The sequence below is a fragment of the Callithrix jacchus genome, chromosome 22 (assembly GCF_049354715.1).
Source record: "Callithrix jacchus isolate 240 chromosome 22, calJac240_pri, whole genome shotgun sequence".
NCBI lineage: Eukaryota > Metazoa > Chordata > Mammalia > Primates > Cebidae > Callithrix > Callithrix jacchus.
In genome coordinates, this window is record NC_133523.1 from 41,308,273 (window position 1) to 41,331,039 (window position 22,767).

The following is a 22,767-nucleotide window of genomic DNA, read 5'->3' on the forward strand; positions in this document are numbered from 1 at the left end:
TGAGACTCCATCTCAAAGTAAAACAAAACAGATTCCACAGGAAGAACCAGTGACTCAATCAGAATGCTTTCAACTGTAACAGGAAACCCAGCAGGAAAGAGCTTTTAAAACCAGGGTTTCTCAATATGTTTTATGTCACTATTTGTATCTCATTTGTTAATTTAGCATAGGTTAGACTGCCAAGACAGATACACATGGTCTTGAAATGGCCAACAGCAGAATGGTAGTTTACAGGTTGGCAGGCAGTTTTTTTTATTCGGGGACCCAGGCTCCTTCCCTCTTGTGGCTCCATCACCCCTGCCCCCGGGGGCTTTTCCTGCATCTCCATCCAGCCACCCAAAGGGTCAAGAGCATGGGAAGTGAGTACAGAAATGTTTGTAGGATGGGCCTGCAGGGGGCATACTTGCCTTGCTCTCACTGCTCCTGGTCAGTTCTCAGTCCCATGGCCACGCCCAACTGTGAGGAAGGCTGGGAAGTGTAGTCCTTGTGCTCGGGAACGAGAGAAAAAGGAAAGTGGGGAGCAGTTGATGGTGTCTGCCATAGACTCTGTGTGGGTGTAGCACAAAGCAGTGCCCTTCTGGCAGGAGGCGTACACTATTTTCTATTCTGTTCAATTCATCTTTTTAAACAAGCCGGTGCTGCCAGGCACAGTGGGCGGCTCACGCTTATCATCCCCGCACTTTGGGAGGCTGAGGCGGGAGGATTGCTTGAGGCCAGGAGGTTGAGGCCAGCCTGGGCAGTGTGGCGAGGCCCTGACTACAAAAATTTAAAAATTAGCCAGGTGTGGTGGCACACACTTGTGGTCCCATGCAGGAGGCTGAGGCAGGAGGATCGCTTGAGCCCAGGAAGTCGAGGCTACAGTGAGCTTTGATTGTACCATTGCACTCCAGCCTGGGTGATAGAGAAGACCCTGTCTCACACACACAAAAATCCATGGGGTACATAATCTTAACCTAATTTTTAGACCAGGAGAAGGATGCACAGAGAGAAAATAATTTGCCCCAGGTCACACAGCTGGCAAGTATGAGTCAGGGCTCCATCTGAGGCCACTAGGTGTCAGAGCCAGCTTCATGAGCGTCACAGGCTCCAGTCACTGTGGGCATCACCTCCTTCTCCTTTACTATCCGGAGGCAGAAGCAAGGAACTGCCCTTCTCTATAGGTCTAATTTTTAAGGCCGTGGGAATATTTTCTTTTTTCTTTTTTTTTCCTTTTTTTTTTTTTTTGAGATGGGAGTCTTGCTCTGCCGCCCAGGCTGGAGTGCAGTAGTGCAATCTCGGCTCACTGCACCCTCTGCCTCCTGGGTTCAATCGATTATCCCGTCTCAGCCTCCCGAGTAGCTGGGATTACAGGCACCTGCCACCATACCCAGCTAATTTTTGTATTTTTAATAGAGATGGGGTTTCACCATATTGGCCAGGATGGTCTCGAACTCCTGACCTTGTGATCCGCCTTCCTCGGACTCCCATAGTGCTGGGATTACAGGTGTGAGCCACCTCATCCAGCCGGCCATGGGAACATTTTCTAGAGGCCTCTGGCCGGTCTCTCATCCTCTCTTGTCAGCAGAACTAGGTCATGTGTCCATCCTATAACCGGCAATTATCCAAGGATGTGGCATTGTCTGAGTTGATCAGAGCAGTGTCTCGGCCCCAGCCGCATACTAGAAATACCTGGAGGACTTCCAAAAACCCATGCCCTGCCCTCTGCCTCTTTAAATTAGAGCTTCTCATGTAAAGGTTTTATTTTTTATTTTTGTCTTGGGACAGAGTCTTGCTGTTGCCCAGGCTAGAGGGCAGTGACATGATCTTGATTCACTGCAACCTCTGCCTCCTGGGCTCAAGTGATTCTCCTGCCTCAGCCTCCTGAATAGCTGGGCCCCGAGGCCCGGCTAATTTTTGTATTTTTAGTATAGACAGGGTTGCACCATGTTGGCCAGGCTGGTCTCGAACTCCTGACTTCAGGTGATCTGCCTGCCTCAGCCTCCCAAAGTGCTGGGATTACAGGCGTGAGCCACTGCACCCCAGCCTATAAAGGTTTGTAAATGAGTATTGGGCGAACTCCTAGACAGATCGAGGCTCGGTCAGCAGGGAGGAAGGAGCAGTAGCTGCTTGCCAGGTAGATGTCAGAACTTCTAATGCCTTTGGATCAAGGCCAAGGACAGGCTGTCTCAGCTTCCTTCTCACTCTCTAGCCTTCACATGAGCCACCTTGCCACCCTCTCCTTCCACTCACCAGAGAAGTGCTGTTTGCTTACATATGCCATGCTGGGCCCTGGGGTGGATGTATGCTTTCACTTTATTCTCCCAGCACCTGCTGGCTGCCTGGGCCTCTCCATTAATTGGGGTTCTTTTGGTTGCAAGTGAGAGAAACACAATTGAAATATTGTAGGTAGAAAGGGGGATTTTTCCATTTTGTGCATTTGTTAGGTGGCATGTCTGACCAAGGAACAATCTAGGGATTTCTCCATATGCTGTAGATGGGCCGATTTCCAAGTAATGGACAGAGTCAAAGGCCACAGCAGTTCTGGGTTAATAAGATAGGCTTCCATCCTGGCCACAGCCAGAGAGGATACTGAGAGTGCTTTTCCTGGCTCCAGCTTTTGATGTCTTAGGGGTGGATTCTGATTGGTCCAGCTCAGGTCATGTGACCTTCCTCCATGTTCAGTGTCTGGGGGAAGATGTGCTAGGCAGACAGACACAGAGACAGCAGTCCTCCTTGCCTGCCTCTGTACAGTGCATCTTGACATTGGGAATTTTATTTTTGAGATGGAAACTCACTCTGTCACCCAGGCTGGTGTGCAGTGGTGCGATCTCGGCTCACTGCAGCCTCTGCCCTCTGGGTTCAAGCAGTTCTTCTGACTCGTCCTCCCAAATAGTTGAGATTACAGGTGTGTGCCACCACACCCGGCTAATTTTTGTATTTTTAGTAGAGACAGGGTTTCACCATGTTGGCCTGGCTGGTCTTGAACTTCTGACCTCAAGTGATCCACCTGCCTCGGCCTGCCAAAGTGCTGGGATTATAGGTGTGAGCCACCATGCCCTGCTGACACTAGGAAATTTTTTTTTTTTTTTTTGAGATGGAGTTTCACTCTTGCTGCCCAGGCTGGAGTGCAGTGGCATGATCTCAGCTCACTGCAGCCTCCACCTCTCAGGTTCAAGCAATTCTCCTGCCTGAGCTTCTCGAGCAGCTGGGATTACAGGCACGTGCCACCATGGCCATCTAATTTTTGTACTTTTAGTAGAGACAGGGTTCCACCATGTTGACCAGGCTGCTCTTGATCTGCTGACCTTGTGATTCACCTGCCTCGGCCTCCCAAAGTGCTGGGATTACAGGCGTGAGCCACCTCGCCCAGCCAACCGTGGGGATTTTAAAATGTCGTGAGTTTGTGATCCCTGAGCCCCCCTGTGCTGCACAGTAGCTCATGTGCTTCCCAATCTTGGGGGTTTTGCTTCTTATTCCAGATGAAGAGCATGAGCATGGGGGACCCCCGAACCTTCCCCTTCATTGAGCCCCCACCACCAGCCAGCCTGGAAACCGCCATCCTCTACCTCCGGGACCAGGGAGCCCTGGACAGCTCAGAGGCCCTCACGCCCATCGGGTCCCTGCTGGCCCAGCTGCCTGTGGACGTCGTGATTGGTGAGTACCCACTTGCTTCGTGATCACACAGGGCACCCAGAGTGGGTATGGGCACAGCTCACTCTCTGAGTAACATGGGAGCAAGTCTGTCTGTTCCCTGGGTCCAGTCACTTTGTTCACTAATGCTCTGGGCCAGGCACTGTTCTAGGTGCTGGGCATATAGCAGTGGACAGAATGGACACAAATCTCTGGCCTCAGGGAGCTGACAGTTTGGTGAAGACCAGCAATAAATTAGAACAAAAAAGGAAAAGGCAGAGTAGATCAGATGGTGCTTAGTGTTCTGGAGAGAAGAAACAGTGCGGCGGGGAATGGGAGTGCTGGATGTCGGGTAGGGAACTGGGGAGTTAGTTTATAATACAGGCCTCAAGGTGGACCCCACGGGGGAGGTAACATCTGTGCGGAGAAATGGAGATGAGGGGTAGGGGCCATGTAAACAGTAGAACGTGCTTGCCAGCGGAAGTAGAGAAATATGGCTGGCACAGTGGTCCATGCTTATAATCCCAGCACTTTGAGAGGCTGAGCACTTTGAGAGGCTGAGGCAGGTGGATTGCTAAAGCCCAGGAGTTTGAGAACAGCCTGGGCAACATGGCAAAAGCCTGGTTTCTACAAAAAAAAAAAAAAAAAGAAATATGAAAATAGAATGTGAGCCCTGTATGTAATTTAGAGCTTTCCAGTAGCTACATTTAAAAAAGCAAAAATCCACTGGGCACTGTAATCCCAGCAATTTGGGAGACTGAGGCAGTTGGATCATGAAGTCAGGAGTTCGAGACCAGCCTGAGCAACATAATGAAATGCTGTCTCTACAAAAAACAAAAATTAGTCAGGTGTGGTAGCATGCACCTGTAATCCCAGCCGCTTGAGAGGCTGCGGTGTTGAACCTGGGAGGTAGAGGTTGCAGTGAGCCAAGATTGCGCCCTTGCACTCCAGCCTGGGCAACAGAGCAAGACTCCATGTCAAAAAAAAAAACAAAAAAACCCAGATGAGATTAATTTCACTAACGTAGCTGATTTAACCTAATACGCCTAAAACATCCTAATTTCAACATAATGAATGCAAACATTTTTGCAGGATTTTATGTTATTTTTTTACCACACACAGTCTTGGAAATCTTGGTTTGGACCAGCCATGTTCAGGTGTTTAGTAGCCACGTGAGGCCAGAGGCGGCCATATTGGACAGTACAGATAGAGCACAAGGACATTGAGGCAGCGGGAACAGCCAGTGCCTGCTGATGGGAGTGGCGGGGAGGCTGCTGTGGCTGGAATAGAGTGAGAGGGAGAAGGTGGGAGATGCTGACCCTCAGTCCCATCATTCATTCATTCATTATTTCTTTTTGAGACGGAGTCTTGCTCCGAGTGCAGTGTCATGATCTCAGCTCACTGCATCCTCCGCCTCCTGGGTTCAAGCAGTTCTCCTGCCTCAGCCTCTCGAGTAGCTGGGACTAGAGGCGCGCGTCACCATACCCAGCTAATTTTTGTTCTGTTTCAATACAGAGTTTTCCTCTGTCTCCCCGGCTGGAGCACAGTGGCATGATCTCTGCTCACTGCCACCTCCTGGGTTCAAGCGATTTCCTGCCTCAGCCTCCTGAGCCAGGCACACGCTACCATACCTGGCTAATTTTTGTATTCTTAGTAGGGACAGGGTTTCATCAGGTTGGCCAGGCTGGTCGGTCTGGAACTCTTGACCTCAAGTGATCTGCCTGCCTCAGCCTCTCGAGTAGCTGGGACTAGAGGCGCGCGTCACCATACCCAGCTAATTTTTGTTCTGTTTCAATACAGAGTTTTCCTCTGTCTCCCCGGCTGGAGCACAGTGGCATGATCTCTGCTCACTGCCACCTCCTGGGTTCAAGCGATTTCCTGCCTCAGCCTCCTGAGCCAGGCACACGCTACCATACCTGGCTAATTTTTGTATTCTTAGTAGGGACAGGGTTTCATCAGGTTGGCCAGGCTGGTCGGTCTGGAACTCTTGACCTCAAGTGATCTGCCTACCTCAGCCTCCCAAAGTGTTGGGATTTCAGGCATGAGCCACTGTGCCCGACCAATATTTGTTTTTTTGGTAGAGACAGGGTTTTGTCACGTTGGCCAGGCTGGTCTTGAAGTCCTGACCTCACATGATCCCCCTGCCTCAGCCTCCCTAAGTGCCGAGATGACAGACGTGGGCCACCGTGCCCAGCCTCATTTTTATTTTGGAAGGAAACAGGGCTATAGTAGGGAGAATCTGAGCTGAGAAGCGTGAGCACTTGCTGTGGGCCAATGAAAGCTCTGTGGATTTTTCATTATTTCATCCTTACCTGCTGAGGGCAGGGCCTCTGATCACCCTAGTGTGCAGATGGGAAAACTGAGGCTGGGCCCAGGAGGCTCCTGAGGGCATGGCACAAGCCTGGCTTTGATTGGCGGTGATGCTAAGTGCCTCACACACATTATCTCCTTGCGGGCTGGGGGCAGGTGACCCCCCCCCCTTCTCTGGGTGAAAACGAGGCACAGAGAACTGCTGCTCAGGGTCACATGTGGGGAGCTGCTGATCGAAAGGCCTGGATGACCCTGTGCTGGGCGTCTCTCTGCCGGCTGGAGTTCTGAGTGCTTCACAGCATGAGACACAGTCCATCCTCCTGGCAGCCTGAGAGGCCGATGCTGTTGTCCCCCAGTTTATGGATGGGGGAGCAGAGAGGTGGTGCCACTTGCCCCTAGTGACAGAGCTGGGGCGTCCTGGTACAGGAGAGGGGCCTGCACAGTACAGCCCGGAGCCCTGCTTTCCGGCCACCTTTGTTTTATGAGGCCAGCAAGCTTTGTTTTTTGTTGTTTTTGAAATGGAGTTTCACTCTTGTCACCCAGGCTGGAGTGCAGTGGCACGATCTTGGCTCACCGCATGCTCCACCTCCCAGGTTCAAGCGATTCTCCTGCTGTAGCCTCCCAACTAGCTGGGATTATAGGCGGCTGCCACTAAACCAGGCAATTTTTGTATTTTTAGTAGAGTCGGGGTTTCACCATGGCAGCCAGACTGGTCTAGAACTCCTGCCCTCAGGGGATCTGCTTGAGGCCAGCTTTCTGACAGATACTGTGGAGAGTCAGCCAAGGGAAACAGTGAGGATGAGGCAGACACATGAGACACAGGCCACAGGATAGGCGGGAAGGGAGTCCCTGGAAGTCCAGCGGCAGCTTGGGCGCCCAGAACCAGGGCTGTCCAGAAGCCTGCTGTGGAGTGCTCCCAGATGGAGGCGGTAGTTGCCAGCTCTTTGGCCACCCTGGGAGACTGTTCCCGCCACTTTTCCTCTCCGTAGCCTACCTAGCCTGCTCTCTGCCCCTCCTCCCCTTTCTCTGCCTGTCCCAGCCCTGCCCCATCTTTCTCCATTCTCCCTTCCTCTTCCACCTCCACCTTGACTTATACAGAGGCGGCAGGAGAAGAATCATCCTGCGACAGGCACCCAAGTCAGTGCCAGGGCAGAGTGAGAGGGACTCGCTTATAGGTCACAGCCTAGCACGGAGAGAAAGGTCCACCATGGTGGTTCCAGAGGTGAACCAGAGGCCGGGCGCGGTGGCTCACGCCTGTAATCCCAGCACTTTGGGAGGCTGAGGCAGGTGGATCATGAGGTCAAGAGATTGAGACCTGCCTGGTCACCATGGTGAAACCCCATCTCTATGAAAAATAAAAAAATTAGGCTGGGTGAGGTGGCTCATGCCTGTAATCCCAGCACCTTGGGAAGCCAAGATGGGTGGATCACGAGGTCAGGAGGTCCAGACCATCTTGGCTGACATGGTGAAACCCCATTTCTACTAAATACAAAAAATTAGCTGGGTGTGGTGGCACACGCCTGTAGTCTGTAGGCACTTCTCCTGTAGGAGGCTGAGGCAGGAGAATCACTTAAACCTGGGAGGCAGAGGTTGCAGTGAGCCAAGATCACGTCAGTGCACTCCAGCCTGGAGACAGAGCAAGACTCGTCTCAAAAAAAAACCAATAATACAAAAATTAGCTGGGCATGATAGCACGTGCCTGTAGTCACAGCTACTTGGGAGGCTGAGGCAGGAGAATCACTTGAACCCAGGAGGTGGAGGTTGCCGTGAGCCGAGATCATGCCATTGCACTCTAGCCTGGTGACAGAGTCAGAGTCTGTCTCCGAAAAAAAAGAAAAAAAAAAAAAAACACTAAAACTCCCAGAGCAAAGACCAAGGCAGGGTTGTAAATAGAAGAGTGGGGAACTTGTGACAGGAGTACCCAGCGCTTAGACAGCATCTCCTGTGTGTCTGAGGAGGCGGGCAGCACTGTGGGCATCTCCAACGTACAGATGGGGAAACTGAGGCCCACAGCCACGTGAGCAGAAAGCAGCATGTGGGTTTCAATCTGTCCATCTGGGTCACAAGGCCCTTGGTGGGCAAGATGGAGGGAGGCGGGAGCAGGAGGGTGGGCGGAAGGGTGGGCTGGGGCCCCGAGGGGTGAGGGGTGAGGGCCGCGCCTGTCCTGGTCCCCAGAAGCCTCAGCCGCGTGTCCACCACTCCAGGGAAGATGCTGATCCTGGGCTCCATGTTCAGCCTGGTGGAACCTGTGCTCACCATCGCAGCGGCGCTCAGCGTCCAGTCGCCCTTCACCCGCAGTGCCCAGAGCAGCCCGGAGTGTGCAGCAGCAAGGCGGCCACTGGAGAGCGACCAGGGTGACCCTTTCACCCTCTTCAATGTCTTCAACGCCTGGGTGCAGGTGAGGCTGGCGGTGGGGCCCCTTTGTCACCCTGCCCAGGGTGAAGGCCTTCTGCAGCTCTGCTCCTCCTCATGTCCCACGCTCAACCCCACCCTGGGAGGACCACTGAACCCAGACAGGGCCTGCCTGGGGAGGGCCGCGTCTCCACTATCCATGCCGTTGGCTCGGGACAGCACGTGCCCAGGCCCAGGGCTGAGAGGAGCCTGGGGTTTCTGGAGCACTGATGAAACCCGTGCCATCTGGAGAAAGTCGACTCGTTGCAGGGGCCTCTGTATATCCAGTGTATATGCCCTGAATCCCTGCTCTAACCCTGGCCCCATACTGTAGTATGGCACCCAACCATCCCAAAACTACCCTGGCCCTGCCCTCGCGGGGCTCACAGCCCAGCGCAGGGAGACCACTGATGTGACAGTGACAACCCAGAGAGGGCTGGTATCAGAGAAGGCTGAAATGGGGAGTCCAAGGAGCTGGGAGAGCCCAGAAGGTGTCTCACCCAGTTTGTGGGTAGTCTGGGAGGGCTTCCTATAGGAGGGGGCACTGGGGTGAGACCTGGAAGGAGGAGAGCAGGTGTCCCTGAGGGATGCCCGTGTTGGGGCTCTGGGTGTTGGGTCAGCCTCTCCCTCCCTGGGCTGGCCGGGCCCTGACACTCTGACTTCTGCTCCTCCACTTGTTCAGGTAAAATCTGAACGGAGCAGAAACTCCCGCAAGTGGTGCCGCCGCCGGGGCATAGAGGAGCACCGACTGTACGAGATGGCCAACCTTCGGCGCCAGTTCAAGGTGAGGCTCAGGAGGCGGGGAAGCCAGCCCTGTCCAGGCAGCTGCGTGCAAGCACACTCCAGAACACTCCCTCCCTTCCTGGACAGCGGTCAGACCAGAGTCCCACCCTGTACCCACCTCCCCCACCACCCAGTGGCCAGGTGTTGGGGCAGCTGGGCAGGGCAAAGGGAGCAGAAATCCAGGAGGGCTTCCTGGAGGGGTGGATAGAGACAGTGGACATGCAGCATCCTCGGGAAGAGCTCGCCCTCTGGACCGGCTGGCTGCACCTGTGTGGTGCTGGAGGCAGCCTACAGTTGTGGTGGGGGCTGGCGCATCTGGAGCCAGACAGGCTAGCCGTGAATCCCGGCTCTGAGCAGGTTACTGCTTGTCTCTGGGGCTCAGCTTCCCCTTGAAAAAAGAGGATAAAAATAGCTCCTGCCAGCTAGGCGCGGTGGCTCACACCTGCAATCCCAGCACTTTGGGAGGCTGAGGCGGGCCGATCATGAGGTCAGGAGATTGAGACCATCCCGACCAACATGGTGAAACCCCATCTCTACTAAAAATACAAAAATTAGCTTGGCATGGTGGCGCGCACCTGTAGTCCCAGCTACTTGTGAGGCTGAGGCAGGAGAATTGCTTGAACCAGGGAGTTGGAGGTTGCAGTGAGACTAGATCTCGCCATTGCTCTTCAGCCTGATGACAGAGTCAGACTCCACCTCAGGAAAAAAAAAAAAAAAAAAAAAGCACCTGCCTCCCAGCTTCGCATGAGGATTAAATGAGTTAATATGTGCAGACCTAGCACGCAGGTGGTTCTCCACAGGGGCTTGCAAGATGATGATGATGATGATGCTACAGGCCAGCAGGTGGTCAGAGATTTTTCCTTTAACTCTAAAAGATTTGGGCTCTGGCCAGGCGCGATGCCTCACGCCTGTAATCCCAGCACTTTGGGAGGCCGAGGCAGGCGTTTCACCTGAGTTCAGTAGTTCAAGACCAGCCTGATCAACATGGAGAAACCCCATTTCTACTAAAAATATAAAATTAGCCGGGCGTGGAGGCACATGCCTGTAATCCCAGCTACTCAGGAGGCTGAGGCAGGAGAATCACTTGAACCCGAGAGGTGGAGGTTGCAGTGAGCCAAGATCATGCCACTGTACTCCATCCTGGGCAAGAAGAGCAAAACTCTGTCTCACAAAAAAAAAAAAACGATTTGGGTTTTTCCTGTTGCCACGCAGTTCTGTTGCTCGTGCCATGCACGCTCCGTGGCCATTCTCCATCTGGGTGCAGAAACACCTGCTGTCAGGTCCTTTGCCATGCTTTTACCTGTGGATTGAGGATAGAATCGGAGTCCCTGTGTGACCCATTCCCTTTGGTTACAGATGGGCAAGCTGAGGGCCAGAGTGGGCAGTCTAACGGAACTCTCTCTCCCTCCCCACCCCCAATCCTCCATCATCAGTCATAGCTCAGCAGGAAACAGGCGGGCCAACCAAATCAGGTCACTGGAGGACTGTTAACTGTGTGGGGGGGAGGCAGGGGTCTGAGATTTCATGGGGCACAGTTAGCCAGAGGGTCTGTTGTGTTCAGATGCCCAGTCCCGCCCAGGCCCCACCCCTCCCACTTGGGTTTTTCTAGGATGAGGCCCAGGACTTGGCATGCCTACCAGGTTCCCAGTGCCCCAGGGCCAGTCTGGGAAGCACTAGTGCAGGGCTGTGCAGGAAGGCAGGACCTGAGGGGCAGGTGGGTCAGTCGCTGGAGCGTGGAGCCAGCTGTGGGAGAAGGCACTGGATGCCTCCTCCTGCCCTAGGCCCTGGTGTCCCCTCCGCTGACACGAGAACAGCTCTCCATCCTGGAGCAATTATCTGTGCTCAGCACCGTGCGAGGGGCTGTTCTCATTCAGGCCCCTTTGGTCCCTTGCAGCCCTGGTACCAGGAGGGTCCCCATTTCCATGTTGTCCAGAGCCCACTGAGCCTGTCCCAAGGCCCTCACCCGTGTACATCTGCCTGTAGGAGCTGCTGGAGGACCACGGGCTGCTGGCTGGGGCTCAGGCCGTGCAGGCAGGGGACAGCTACAGCCGGCTGCAGCAGCGCCGCGAGCGCCGGGCCCTGCACCAGCTGAAACGCCAGCATGAGGAGGGCGCGGGGCGCAGGCGCAAGGTGCTGCGGCTGCAGGAGGAGCAGGACGGCGGCTCCAGCGACGAGGACCGGGCCGGCCCAGCACCCCCAGGAGCCGGCGATGGCGTGGACATCCAGGTGGGCAGCACGGGCTGTGGGGGTGGGTGGGCAGGGTTTACCAAGGTGGGCCTTGGGCTCTCCTGGGGGGGTCTCAGGGGACATGGCCCCGTCCTCTTTTCAGGAGCTGGGTTTCCATGGATGGCGCCTGTCCCCAGGGACCTGCAGGGCCCAGGCATCTTTGGATCATGCTAGGAGCCTCTCGGATAGTAGGGAAGGTCCCCTAAGATTCTGCCTCCCCGTGGTCCCTGCAGGATGTGAAGTTCAAGCTTCGGCATGACCTGGCACAGTTGCAGGCCGCTGCCAGCTCAGCCCGGGACCTGAGCCGGGAGCAGCTAGCCCTGCTGAAGCTGGTGCTGGGCCGGGGCCTGTACCCGCAGCTGGCCGTCCCTGACGCCTTCAACAGCAGCCGAAAGGACTCAGACCAGGTGGGGCCTGTTCCACCCCATCCTGGGTTTTGTCCTTTATCACACACTGCCTGAGTGCCTGTCCCATGCTGGGGAAGCAGTGGTGACTGAAACAACCGTGGCTCTGTCCCAATGGGGCCCACAGCCCAGTGGGAAGACAGACCTATCCCCAGACCACCCAGAGTGGGCAGAGATTAGGGATCCCAGGGCACTGTGGGAGTTCACAGGGGCGCCTGACGCAGACTTGGAGGAGTCAGGGAGGGCTTCCTGGAGGAGGGCACCTGGCCTGGAGGATGGAGGAGAGGTGTCTCAGGCAGAGGAGAGACCACATGGGAGGGCCTGTGCTTCCTCTCCATCCTCTGCAGATTTTCCACACGCAGGCCAAGCAGGGTGCCGTGCTGCACCCTACCTGTGTCTTTGCTGGCAGCCCTGAGGTGCTGCACATACGGGAGCCGGAGGCTGGCAGCTGCGATGGAAGCCGAGGTACAGTGAGCCCAGGCAGACAGAACCCTTACCCGGGATGTGGGGAGCAGGAATACTATGGCCGCCCTGGCTCCTCCTGATCCTTCCCACACCCACCCATGCTGGTATTGCGGACAGGGACCCGCAGAGGGGGTGGTTCCAGCACCAGGCCTCCCTGGGTGGCGTTGGGTGACTCACCCCTGCTGGGCCTCGCCCTCTCTAAGGTGGTGATGGCCAGCCCCAGCCAGCGTGTCTGTGCCCAGTGAGCAGGCGCTGGTCAGGAGGCCTGTCCTGTGGGTACTGCCTGTTCCCAGCTGGGTCCTGCATATTCCCCTCCCTGCTGCCTTCCGCCTTCCCTCCCGCCTTCTGCTCTTGTTGCCCAGGCTGGAGTGCAATGGCGTGATCTCAGCTCACTACAACCTCCGCCTCCCAGGTTCAAGCAGTTCTGCCTCAGCCTCCCTAGTAGCTGGGATTACAGGCTATGAGCCACCACACCCGACTAATTTGTACTTTTAGTAGAGATGGGGTTTCTCTATGTTGGTCAGGCTGGTCTCGAACTCCCGACCTCAGGTGAACTGCTTGCTTTGCCCTCCCAAAGTGCTGGGATTACAGGTGTGAGCCGCAGCACCCAGCCATGAGCAGATTCTTTCTACTGATGTGTACGTTGACCGGGTGGGACAGGTAGGCCTCTCATGGGCCTGAACGGTCCTCCTCAACCTTTTAGACGACCAGAAGATGAGCAGCAAATACCAGCTCCTCAGCTTTGTGTCCCTGCTGGAGACCAACAAGCCGTACCTGGTGAACTGCGTCCGCATCCCTGCCCTCCAGGTGGGCCTTTGCCCCACCCCCGCCCGTACCCCCATGCCCAGATGTGAGAGCTGTGTTGCCCAGGTTGGTGGGTAGGGGCACCATGTGGGTCTGGAGGGGCCGTCTGCCACCAGGGCTGGCTGCAAGGGTCAGCCTTGGGCGATTGGTGTGGCTGCTGACTTTTTCTCTCATTCATGAACTTGCTCAAGTTACCTGCAGTGTGCCTGCTGGGTGCCTGGGGTCAAGGGCACAGCAGGGAACCAGGCAACAAGCCCAGCCCCTCCTGTCCCAGGCTCCCCTGGCAGGGGACGGTGATAGCAGCAAAACAGTGACGCCCAGAGCTGTGTGTGGGAGGGTGGGGGTGAGGGTGAGGGTGGGGGTGGACACACGGTGTGGTGCAAGTTAAGGCCACCTGGGGGCCCCAAGCCCCTACCCAAAGAGGAGAGCCCTGTGGATGTTGGGGCAGAGTGTCCCCATCGGTGGGGCCTGCACAGAGTCTTGGAGGCACACACGTGCCTAGCATGCAGTCGGCAGGGGGATCATGTGGAGATGAGGCCAGAGAGGCAGGAGCCCGGAGCTTCTGAGCAGAGCTGGACATGGTCACAGCCAGGAGGGCCAGCCACTGTTGGGAGGGAGAGGAGGGTGCGGCCTGGGTGGAGGCTGTGAGGCTGAACTCAGATCACAGAGGACCTTGCATGGGCCCCACAGCAGCCGCTGCCCTGCCCTCAGTGCTCCTGATTGTCCCCCCATGATTGAGGCCTGTCCTTGGAGTCCTTCCACAGCTCTGCGGGTCTCCCTTTATTGAGGGGACTGAAGCTCAGGCGTGGGCAGGGACACGTCACTTAAGTGACACAGTGAGCAGGTGGCCGAGCCAGAGCTCCAGCATCACGCCGCCCCCTCCGGCCTCCCCGCTCACTGTCAGCACAGCCGGGCTCCTCCTAGGGAACGGGAGGGGAGAGAGGGACCTGCGCACTCCCAGAGCCTCAGGGTTTTGCTGGCACTGTGATTGCCACCAACACCACGAAAGCCAGCGAGGCTCAGTCACTCCTGTGTGTGTCACACGTCCCTCCAGCCCACCTGGTGGGCCTGGCACTGTTTTAGTGTTCTGGGGGCCGGGTATGCAGCTGTGGTCAACGTCGACCAAACTCCCCACGCTCATGGGGCTCAGATAGGATGGGGGAGGTAGACGGCAAACCAAAAAAGAGCGATGCTGGATGCTCGTGTGAGCGCGGGAAAGTGGGCAGTGCAGGCCGAGGGACAGGCTCGGTGGCCAGTGGGGCACGGGAAGCTGAACAGGTGTGCGGGGAAGTGGGCAGTGCAGGCCGAGGGACAGGCTCGGCAGCCAGTGGGGCGTGGGAAGCTGAACAGGTGTGCGGGGAAGTGGGCAGTGCAGGCCGAGGGACAGGCTCGGCGGCCAGTGGGGCGCGGGAAGCTGAACAGGTGTGCGGGGAAGTGGGCAGTGCAGGCCGAGGGACCGGCTCGGTGGCCAGTGGGGCGTGGGAAGCTGAACAGGCGTGCTAGCCAAGCCGCTACGCTCTCCTGGCACTGCGCCGCTCGTTTACAGGCCCTCACGCCTGTAATCCCATCACTTTGGGAGGCCAAGGTGGGTGGATCACTTGAGGTCAGCATTTTGACACCAGCCTGGCTAACATGGTGAAACCAGTCTCTACTAAAAATACAAAAATTAGCTGGGTGTGGTGGCAGGCGCCTGTAATCCCAGCTACTCTGGAGACTGAGGCAGGAGAATAGCTTAAACCTGGGAGCGGAGGTTGCAGTGAGCAAGATGGAGAATCTTCCCACTCACACAAGCAGGCAGAACAGCATATGGAGCCTCCTGTACCATCTGTGGCCCCTAAACCAGGCACACATGGCCAGTCCTCCCCTGTCATCTGCCCTGGCCCCAGCCCCGAAGATTTTCCCCAACATCTTATGAGGCACAACACAGGGAAATACAGGCCTGACTTCCGTCCTCACAGAGGAGCGTGCGCTCGGTCCGGGCTCGCCCTGCATGTCTGTGTGTACGAGTGGCGGTGGTTCCTCTGCCGCCCTGCCTGAGAATGCAGCCGTCCCCTCCAGCTCCCTTCCGTCTGCCGCCGCGCCCCCCCAGTCCCCTTCCCTGACTCAGCAGCTGCCTTGTACGTGCCATATCCCCAGCACCCACAGGGGTGCCTGCTACCGTGGGTAGAGGGTGGGAGGGTGGATGCCTCACATAGGCAGATAAATGGTGGGTGGGCAGGAGCCCCCTGGGCAGGCCTGTGTCCAGCAGCATGCTGCCCCTCACACCCACTCCGTCTCCTGCCCTTCTCTTCCAGTCCCTCCTGCTGTTTAGCCGGTCCCTGGACACCAACGGTGACTGCACCCGCCTGGTGGCCGATGGCTGGCTGGAGCTACAGCTGGCAGACAGCGAAAGTGCCGTCCGGCTCCTGGCGGCTTCCCTGCGGCTCCGTGCCCGCTGGGAAAGCGCCCTGGATAGGCAGCTGGTGCACCAGGCCCGACAGCGGCTGGAGGAGGAGGAGGAGGAGGAGGAGCCTGTCAGCCCCAAGGAGGTGGTCGTCCTGAGCAAGGAACTGCTGCAATTCACAGCATCCAAGGTACCCTCTGCCAGGACGCTAGTGCCTGCCTATGTCCACAGGGGGCGTCTGCCACAGGGCTTACGCCTTGGGAAGGCCTGGCTTCCCCTCTACTCCATGTGGGCACAGCTGGGGGTTTTCAGGCCACACAGGTTCAGTCATTTGCCTAGGGTCACTCCACTGGTCCGGGTGGAGCCAGGATTTGATCCCAGGAGCCTGGCTCAAAAGCCACACTACCCCCTGCTGCCCTGTTTACTAAGCGCCTTCCGTAGTGTAGCTGATCCCTCCTTGCTAAGTCAAGGACGGGCAGGGTGTGAGGAGGAGGTTGTGGGTGTGTGCCCAGGGTGGGAACTGCACTGAGCAGACTTGAAACCAGCCCGACTCTTAGGGGGGGAGCAGGAATTGCTCCTGACTCTACTTCATGTACCGGGGTGAGGAGAGAGTGTAATCCAGGCTGACTTCCTGGAGTAGAGGGGCTTGAGGACAAACGGGCAGGAGCCAAGTGAGCCACGGAGAGGGGACCAAGGCTGACGTGCCAGGGGAAGGAGGGGTGAGGAGGCCAGACTCAAGATCTAAATGGGGTCCCACCAGTGACAGGGGCAGAAGAGGGGCCTGGGGAAGGCAATTTAAATCGAGGTGAGTCGTCAGGTATATTCTAGACAAAGCCCTGGTCATGCATGTCTGCAGGGCTTGGCTCAAGCACTTGGCTCCCATAACTGCAAAGTCTGAGGGAGGGCTTCAGGCACAGCTGGCTCCAGGTGCTCTGGTGGTTATCTCCCTATCTGTCTCACTCTCCTTCCTTAGCTTCCCTACAGCCTCCGGCGGCTCACGGGGCTCGAAGCCCAAAACCTGTATGTGGGACCCCAGACCATCCCAGTCACCCCCCATCTTCCTGGCCTCTTTGGCAGCTCCACCCTGTCCCCTCACCCCACCAAGGGGGGCTACGCAGTCACCGACTTCCTCACCTACAACTGCCTCACGGTGAGCATGAACCTGCCTCCCTGAAGGTGGGAGTTCGGGAAGTCCCCACGCCTGACCCCACAGCCACATTTCACCTTAGTCCAGGGATGTGGCTCCCGAGTGGGGACCACGGCCCTGAGGGCTTCTGGGAAGGGTCCCAGGTGGGCCCCAGCCCTGACAGACGGTCTGCGGCAGAGTGACACGGACCTGTACAGCGACTGTCTCCGAACCTTCTGGACCTGCCCCCACTGTGGCCTGCACGCACCCCTCACGCCCCTGGAGCGCATCGCCCATGAGAACACCTGCCCCCAGGCCCCACAGGAGGGGCCCCCAGGCAAGCACAGGGCTGTGGGGACCTGGCCACCTCTGCCCAGCTGTCTACCTGTCCCACGATGGTGTCCTGTGTGTGTGGGCACTTGCTAGATGCTCCGGGGACTGACGACCTCCACCCACTGGCCCTGGCTGGTGCCACACACAGGCCTCATCCTGAAGATCAGGAGCACAGGGCAGGGAGCCTGGACGCCACTTCCTTCTGTCCGCCTGTCGCCTGTGGTGTCTGTGTCGCTGTCTTTGTCCTTTCATTTGTCTCTCTCTGGCTGTCTCTTGTTCTTTCTCTGTCCAGCAGTTGTCTCTGCCTTGGCTATGTCCACCCTGTTGTCACCCAGGGATGCCACACACTGGGGTTCAGCATGGGAGGCAGCCCCGGTGCCACACGCCCCCACCCCAGGCTGGCTCTGTCTGCCTTTGTCTCCATGTCTCTTCTTGTGTCTTTCTCTCTGCACCTTTCTCACGACCGGGACACACAGTAAAGACAGGCCCGTGTGTTTTTGTTAAGGAAGGCTTGGAGTTCCCCAAAGGCCAGGAGACAACCCGACCCCCACGGGTTCCTGGCTTTTGGGTGGGAGTAGACATATGCACTAGAACACCACCCTCAGAGCCTCCTCCTTTTCCCTCCCTTAGGGGCTGAGGAAGCTGCCCCCGAGACCCTCCAGAAGACGTCTGTCATGCAAAGGCCCTACCACTGCGAGGCCTGCGGGAAGGACTTCCTGTTCACACCCACCGAGGTGCTGCGTCACCGGAAGCAGCACGTGCGAGCCACACCAGGAGCCCCACCCGCCTCCCCACAGTCTCCCCACCCTCCGGCCCAGGACTAGGGCCCAGAGCCCCGCCCCCCTCCCTCCAGCCCTAGACTAGGGCCAGGACTCTTGCCTGAGCCCCCCAGCTTGGGCTTCGCCCTATGGTCCTGTCCCAGGGCAGAGGGGGTGGAGCATGGATTGTGAATAAAACCTCACATGCTGACCCAGACTGTGAAGCCTGTAGCTGTCCATCCAGAAAGCAGCAGCTGCCCTGTTAGTCCTCCCCAGGGTCTAGCTTTCCTTCTTCCTGCTGTGGGTGCTGCCTGAGGGGTTCTGGGTAGGAGGAGGGAGCATTAGAGCCAGCAGGGACCTCTCATGGCTCCTGATTCCAGGTGCAGATAGCGCCTCCACGGCAGGTCTCCTCAGTCTCTACTTCCCCTTGAAGTAGGAGGACCTTGAATTTGCCCATCTACCTGGGTCACTTTAAGAGTTGTGCAGTGGGGCTGGGGAACCCACTCCCAATAAAAGCCGGATGCGGTGGCTCACAACTGTAATCCCAGCACTTTGGGAGGCCCAGGAGGGTGGATCACGAGATTAGGAGATTGAGACCATTCTGGCTAACACGGTGAAACCCCGTCTACTAAAAATGCAAAAAATTAGCTGGGCATTATGGCGGGCACCTGTAATCCCAGCTACTCAGGAGGCTGAGGGAGGAGAATTGCTTGAACCCAGGAGGTGGAGGTTGCAGTGAGCTGAGATTGCACCACTGCACTCCAGCCTGGGTGATAGAGCAAGACTCCATCTCAAAAAAAACACTAAGATTGCTCAGGAGAAAAAGGCATGGGGTTGGAATGGAAGCAGGACAGCACCGTAGGTCCTGCGGATACGAAGAGGAGAAAGGGACAGGATGAACTATGTGCCACAGATAAATTCCACTCATTTGAAAGGAAAGAATTACTGAAAGACACCAACTACCCAAAGCTCATTCAGGAAGAACCAGATAACCAGAACAACCCTGTTAAGGAAATGTGATTTCCTTACAGTGACCTCAGGCGGGCTCACGAGTGCTGTCTTCCAAACATGGAAATCATGCTCACCCACATCCACTTGTCCTCCTGACTGATGTCATGAGGCAGCTTATCCTATTGCCAAAACCAGGCTATGACAATGCAAGATAAGAGAACTCTAGGCCAATATACCTTATGAACGTAGACAAAAGCCCTGAGTACAAGTTCAGCAAATCCTGTTTAGCACAATATAAAGATAGTACACGATGGCCAAGTGGGGCTTATTCTAGGAATGCAAGGTTGGTTTAACATTTGTAAATTAATATGATTCACCATATTGGAAACAAAAAAAGGCTGGGTGTGGCAGTTCGTGCCTGTAATTCCAACACTGGTAGGCCCAGAAGAGTGGATCCATTGAGTCTAGGAGTTCGAGAACAGCATGGGCAACACAGAGAACCCTGTCTCTCTCAAAAAACAAAAATTAGCCAGGTGTGGTGGTACCCACGTTTAGTCTTAGCTGCTCAGAAGGCTCAGGTGGGAAGATCGCTTCGTGTCAGGAGGCAGAGATTGCAGTGAGCTGATTGTGCCACTGGGCGACAGAGCAACACCCCATTTCAAAGAAGAAAAAGTATATAAACCCCTAGTTTTAGTCAGGGAGGTGGATTTGAGACTGATCTCCCATCTCCTTGGCTGTGCCCCTGATTAAAGCCTTCTTTCTTGGCAACACGTCTTAGTGACTGGCTTTCTGTGCGGCCAGCAGCAGAACCTGGACTGAACCCCTGGTGTTTCGATAACAGATTCATTCAACGGTTTATTTTTTTACAGGGTCTCACTCTGTTGTCTGGGCTGGAGTGCAGTAGTACAATCTCAGCTCACTGCAGCCTCTACCTCCTGAGCTCAAGTGATCCCCCCAACTCATTACCCTAAGTACCTGGGACTGCAGGCATGTGCCCCCATGCCCAGCTGATTGTTGTGTGTGAGTAGGGTGTTTTTTTGTTTTATAAGGGACAGGGTTTCACATGATGCCCAGGTTTGTCTCAAACTACTGGGCTGAAACCATCCACCCGCCTCAGCCTCCCAAAATCCTGAGATTACAGATGTGAGCCTCTGTACCTGGCTCATTCAACAGTCATTTTTTTTTTTTTTTTGAGACGGAGTTTCGTTCTTGTTACCCAGGCTGGAGTGCAATGGCGCGATCTCGGCTCACCGCAACCTCCGCCTCCTGGGTTCAGGCAATTCTCCTGCCTCAGCCTCCTGAGTAGCTGGGATTACAGGCACGCGCCACCATGCCCAGCTAATTTTTTGTATTTTTAGTAGAGACGGGGTTTCACCATGTTGACCAGGATGGTCTCGATCTCTTGACCTCGTGATCCACCCACCTCGGCCTCCCAAAGTGCTGGGATTACAGGCTTGAGCCACCGCGCCCGGCCCTCAACAGTCATTTAAAAAGTCCTCTTGAGACCAGGCATGGTGGCTCCTGCCTGTAATCCCAGCACTTTGGGAGGTCGGGAGTTTGAGACCAGCCTGACCAACATGGAGAAACTCCATCTACTAAACATACAAAATTAGCTGTGTGTGGTGGCACATGCCTATAATCCCAGCTACTCAGGAGGCTGAGGCAGGAGAATCGCTTGAACCTGGGAGGTGGAGGTTGCAGTAAGCTAAGATCGTGCCACTGCACTCCAGCCTGGGCAACAAGAGCGAAACTCCATCTCAAAAATAAATAAAATGTTGTCTTGAAAGCTAACATGCACAGATTATAAGTAAACAGCTTAAAGGGAAAAAAAAAAACCCACAAATTTTAAATGAACAGCTTAGTGAATTTTCCCAGATGGAACATACCTGCGCCACTAGCATCCAAATAAAAAAATAAAACACCAGCAGCCCTCCACCCACTGCAGCCCAGCTCCTCCGTCTCCCAGGAGTGACCAACATTCTTAATCTGTCCTCTAGTGCTGGCCACTCTAAAACTTCATAAAAGTGTGCTGTGTCTGGCTTCTCTTACCCAACATGAGGTGCATGGGCTTGGTTCACATATTCTATTCTATGAATTCATCACAATGTATTATTTTGTCCAGGGACATCTGACTTCCAGGACCCCCAAGACCAGCCCTTCCCTCCCTCTGCAGAGCAAAGGCCCCATCAGAGGGGACATGCTGCCTGTCAGGGTCACATTCCGGGAGCAGGAAGGTCAGAGCTAAGAGCTGAAGGATGATGAGGCATTGGGGGGTGGAGGGGAGCAGCTCAGGAGGTGGGGAAGATGGAGCTGCCCTGGCTTGGTCCTACCTGGATATTTTTTGAGATGAAGTCTCGCTCTGTCACCCAGGCTGGAGTATAATGCCACGATCTTGGCTCACTGCAACCTCCGCCTCCCAGGTTCAAGCAATTCTCTGCCTCAGCCTCTTGAGTAGCTGGGATTACAGGTGTCCACCACCACTTCTGACTAGTTTTTATATTTTGATTAGATATGGGGTTTCACCATGTTGACCAGGCTGGTCTTGAACTCCTGACCTCGTGATCCACCTGCCTTGGCCTCTCAAAATGCTGGGATTACAGGTGTGAGCCACCTTGCCTGGCCAGTACCTGGATTTTGATGAACACATTGTGCATTTCTGTCCTGTATGTATCCAGGGTTGTAGGACATTCATATAGGTTTGGTTTCAGTGGACTTTTAAACATTGTTTTCCAAGTCTTTTTTTTTTTTTTTCCCCTGAGACAGAGTCTCACCCTGTCATCTGTCGCCCAGGATGGAGTACAGTGGCATGATCTCTGCTCACTGCAACCTCTACCTCCCAGGTTCAAACAGTTCTCATGCCTAGCCTCTCCAGTAGCTGGGACGACAGGCGTACACCACCATGCCTGGCTAATTTTTCTATTTTTAGTACAGACAGAGTTTTGCCGTGTTGCCCAGGCTGGTCTCCAACTCCTGGCCTCAAGTGATCTGCCCACCTCAGCCTCCCAAAGTGCTGGAATTACAGGCCTGAGCCACAGCGCCTAGCCTTCCAGTCTCTCTACAATTTTACCAGTTTATACACGCTAACTTGGTATTGTATTTTTTTTTGTTTTAACCATTCTAATAATGCTTACTATGGTGTTAATTGAGGTTTTAATTGTAAATATTCCCAAATGATGTCAAATATCTTTTAATGGGCTTATTAATCATCCATTTATCTACTTTTTGTGGTTGATACTCAACACCAACCACAAAAAAGGGTTGTTTGCCATCTTCTTATGAATTTAAAAGAGGTCTTTGCATATTCTGGAAACAAGACTTCTGTTCAATATGCATATTGTAAATATTTTCTTCAAGTCTAAACTTGCCTTTTCATTTTATCTTATTATTTCTATTTTTATTTTTTTGGTGGAGACAGGTGAGGTCAGGCCGGGCACGGTGGCTCACACCTATAATTTCAGCACTCTGGGAGGCCAAGGTGGGTGGGTTACCTGAAGCCAGGAGTTAGAGACCAGCCTGGCCGATGTGGTGAAACCCCACCTCTACTAAAAGTACAAAAAATTAGCTGGGCATGGTTGCGGATGCCTGTAATCCCAGCTACTCTGGAGGCTGAGGCAGGAGAATTGCTTGAACCCGGGAGGCGGAGGTTGCAGTGAGTCAAGATCCAGCCATTGCACTCCAGTCTGGGCGAGAAGAGCGAAACTCCATCTTAAAAAAAAAGAAAAAGAGGCCTAAAGTGATCCACTTCAGCCCCCCAAAATGCTGGGATCATAGGCATGAAAACTGCATCTGAGCTGCCTTTATCATTTTATTAACAGTATCTTTTGCAGAGCAGAACTGGTTTTTTTGAGACCATGTCTCACTGTGTTGCCCGGGCTGGAGTGAGATGGTGTGATCATGCTCACTGCAGCCTCAACCTGCTCGGGCTCAGGTGATCCTCCCACCTCAGCCTCCTGAGTGGCTGGGACTAGAGGCACGTGCCACTACACCTGGCTACTTTTTGTATTTTTTTTGTAGAGATGAGGTTTTGCCATGTTGCCCAGCCTGGTCTTGGCTTCCCGGGCTCAGGTGATCCTCCCACCGTGGCCTCCCAAAATGCTGGGGTTACAGGTGTGAACCTCTGCACCCCACCCACCTTGATCATTTTCTTAACAGTGCCTTTCGCAGAGCAGAAGCTTTTGTTGTTATTTCAACTTAGGGTCTCACTGTGTTGCTCGGGCTGGAGTG

General features: G+C 55.1%; 1 protein-coding gene across 2 annotated transcripts in view; it reads left to right on the forward strand.

The window, feature by feature from the left end:
- DHX34 (DExH-box helicase 34) overlaps nt 1-17,809 on the forward strand; it is a 34,204-nt gene extending 16,395 nt beyond the window's left edge. For both annotated transcript variants that reach the window (XM_078360235.1, XM_002762204.7), the window contains 11 exons: nt 3,459-3,633; nt 8,124-8,317; nt 8,993-9,094; nt 11,077-11,319; nt 11,553-11,726; nt 12,071-12,188; nt 12,892-12,995; nt 15,287-15,565; nt 16,349-16,525; nt 16,700-16,838; nt 17,465-17,809. In XM_078360235.1, the coding sequence (XP_078216361.1) occupies nt 3,459-3,633; nt 8,124-8,317; nt 8,993-9,094; nt 11,077-11,319; nt 11,553-11,726; nt 12,071-12,188; nt 12,892-12,995; nt 15,287-15,565; nt 16,349-16,525; nt 16,700-16,838; nt 17,465-17,658 (1,899 nt within the window). In that variant the 3' untranslated portion in view covers nt 17,659-17,809. The remainder of the gene's footprint in view (nt 1-3,458; nt 3,634-8,123; nt 8,318-8,992; nt 9,095-11,076; nt 11,320-11,552; nt 11,727-12,070; nt 12,189-12,891; nt 12,996-15,286; nt 15,566-16,348; nt 16,526-16,699; nt 16,839-17,464) is intronic.
- Nucleotides 17,810-22,767: the final 4,958 nt, after the last annotated feature.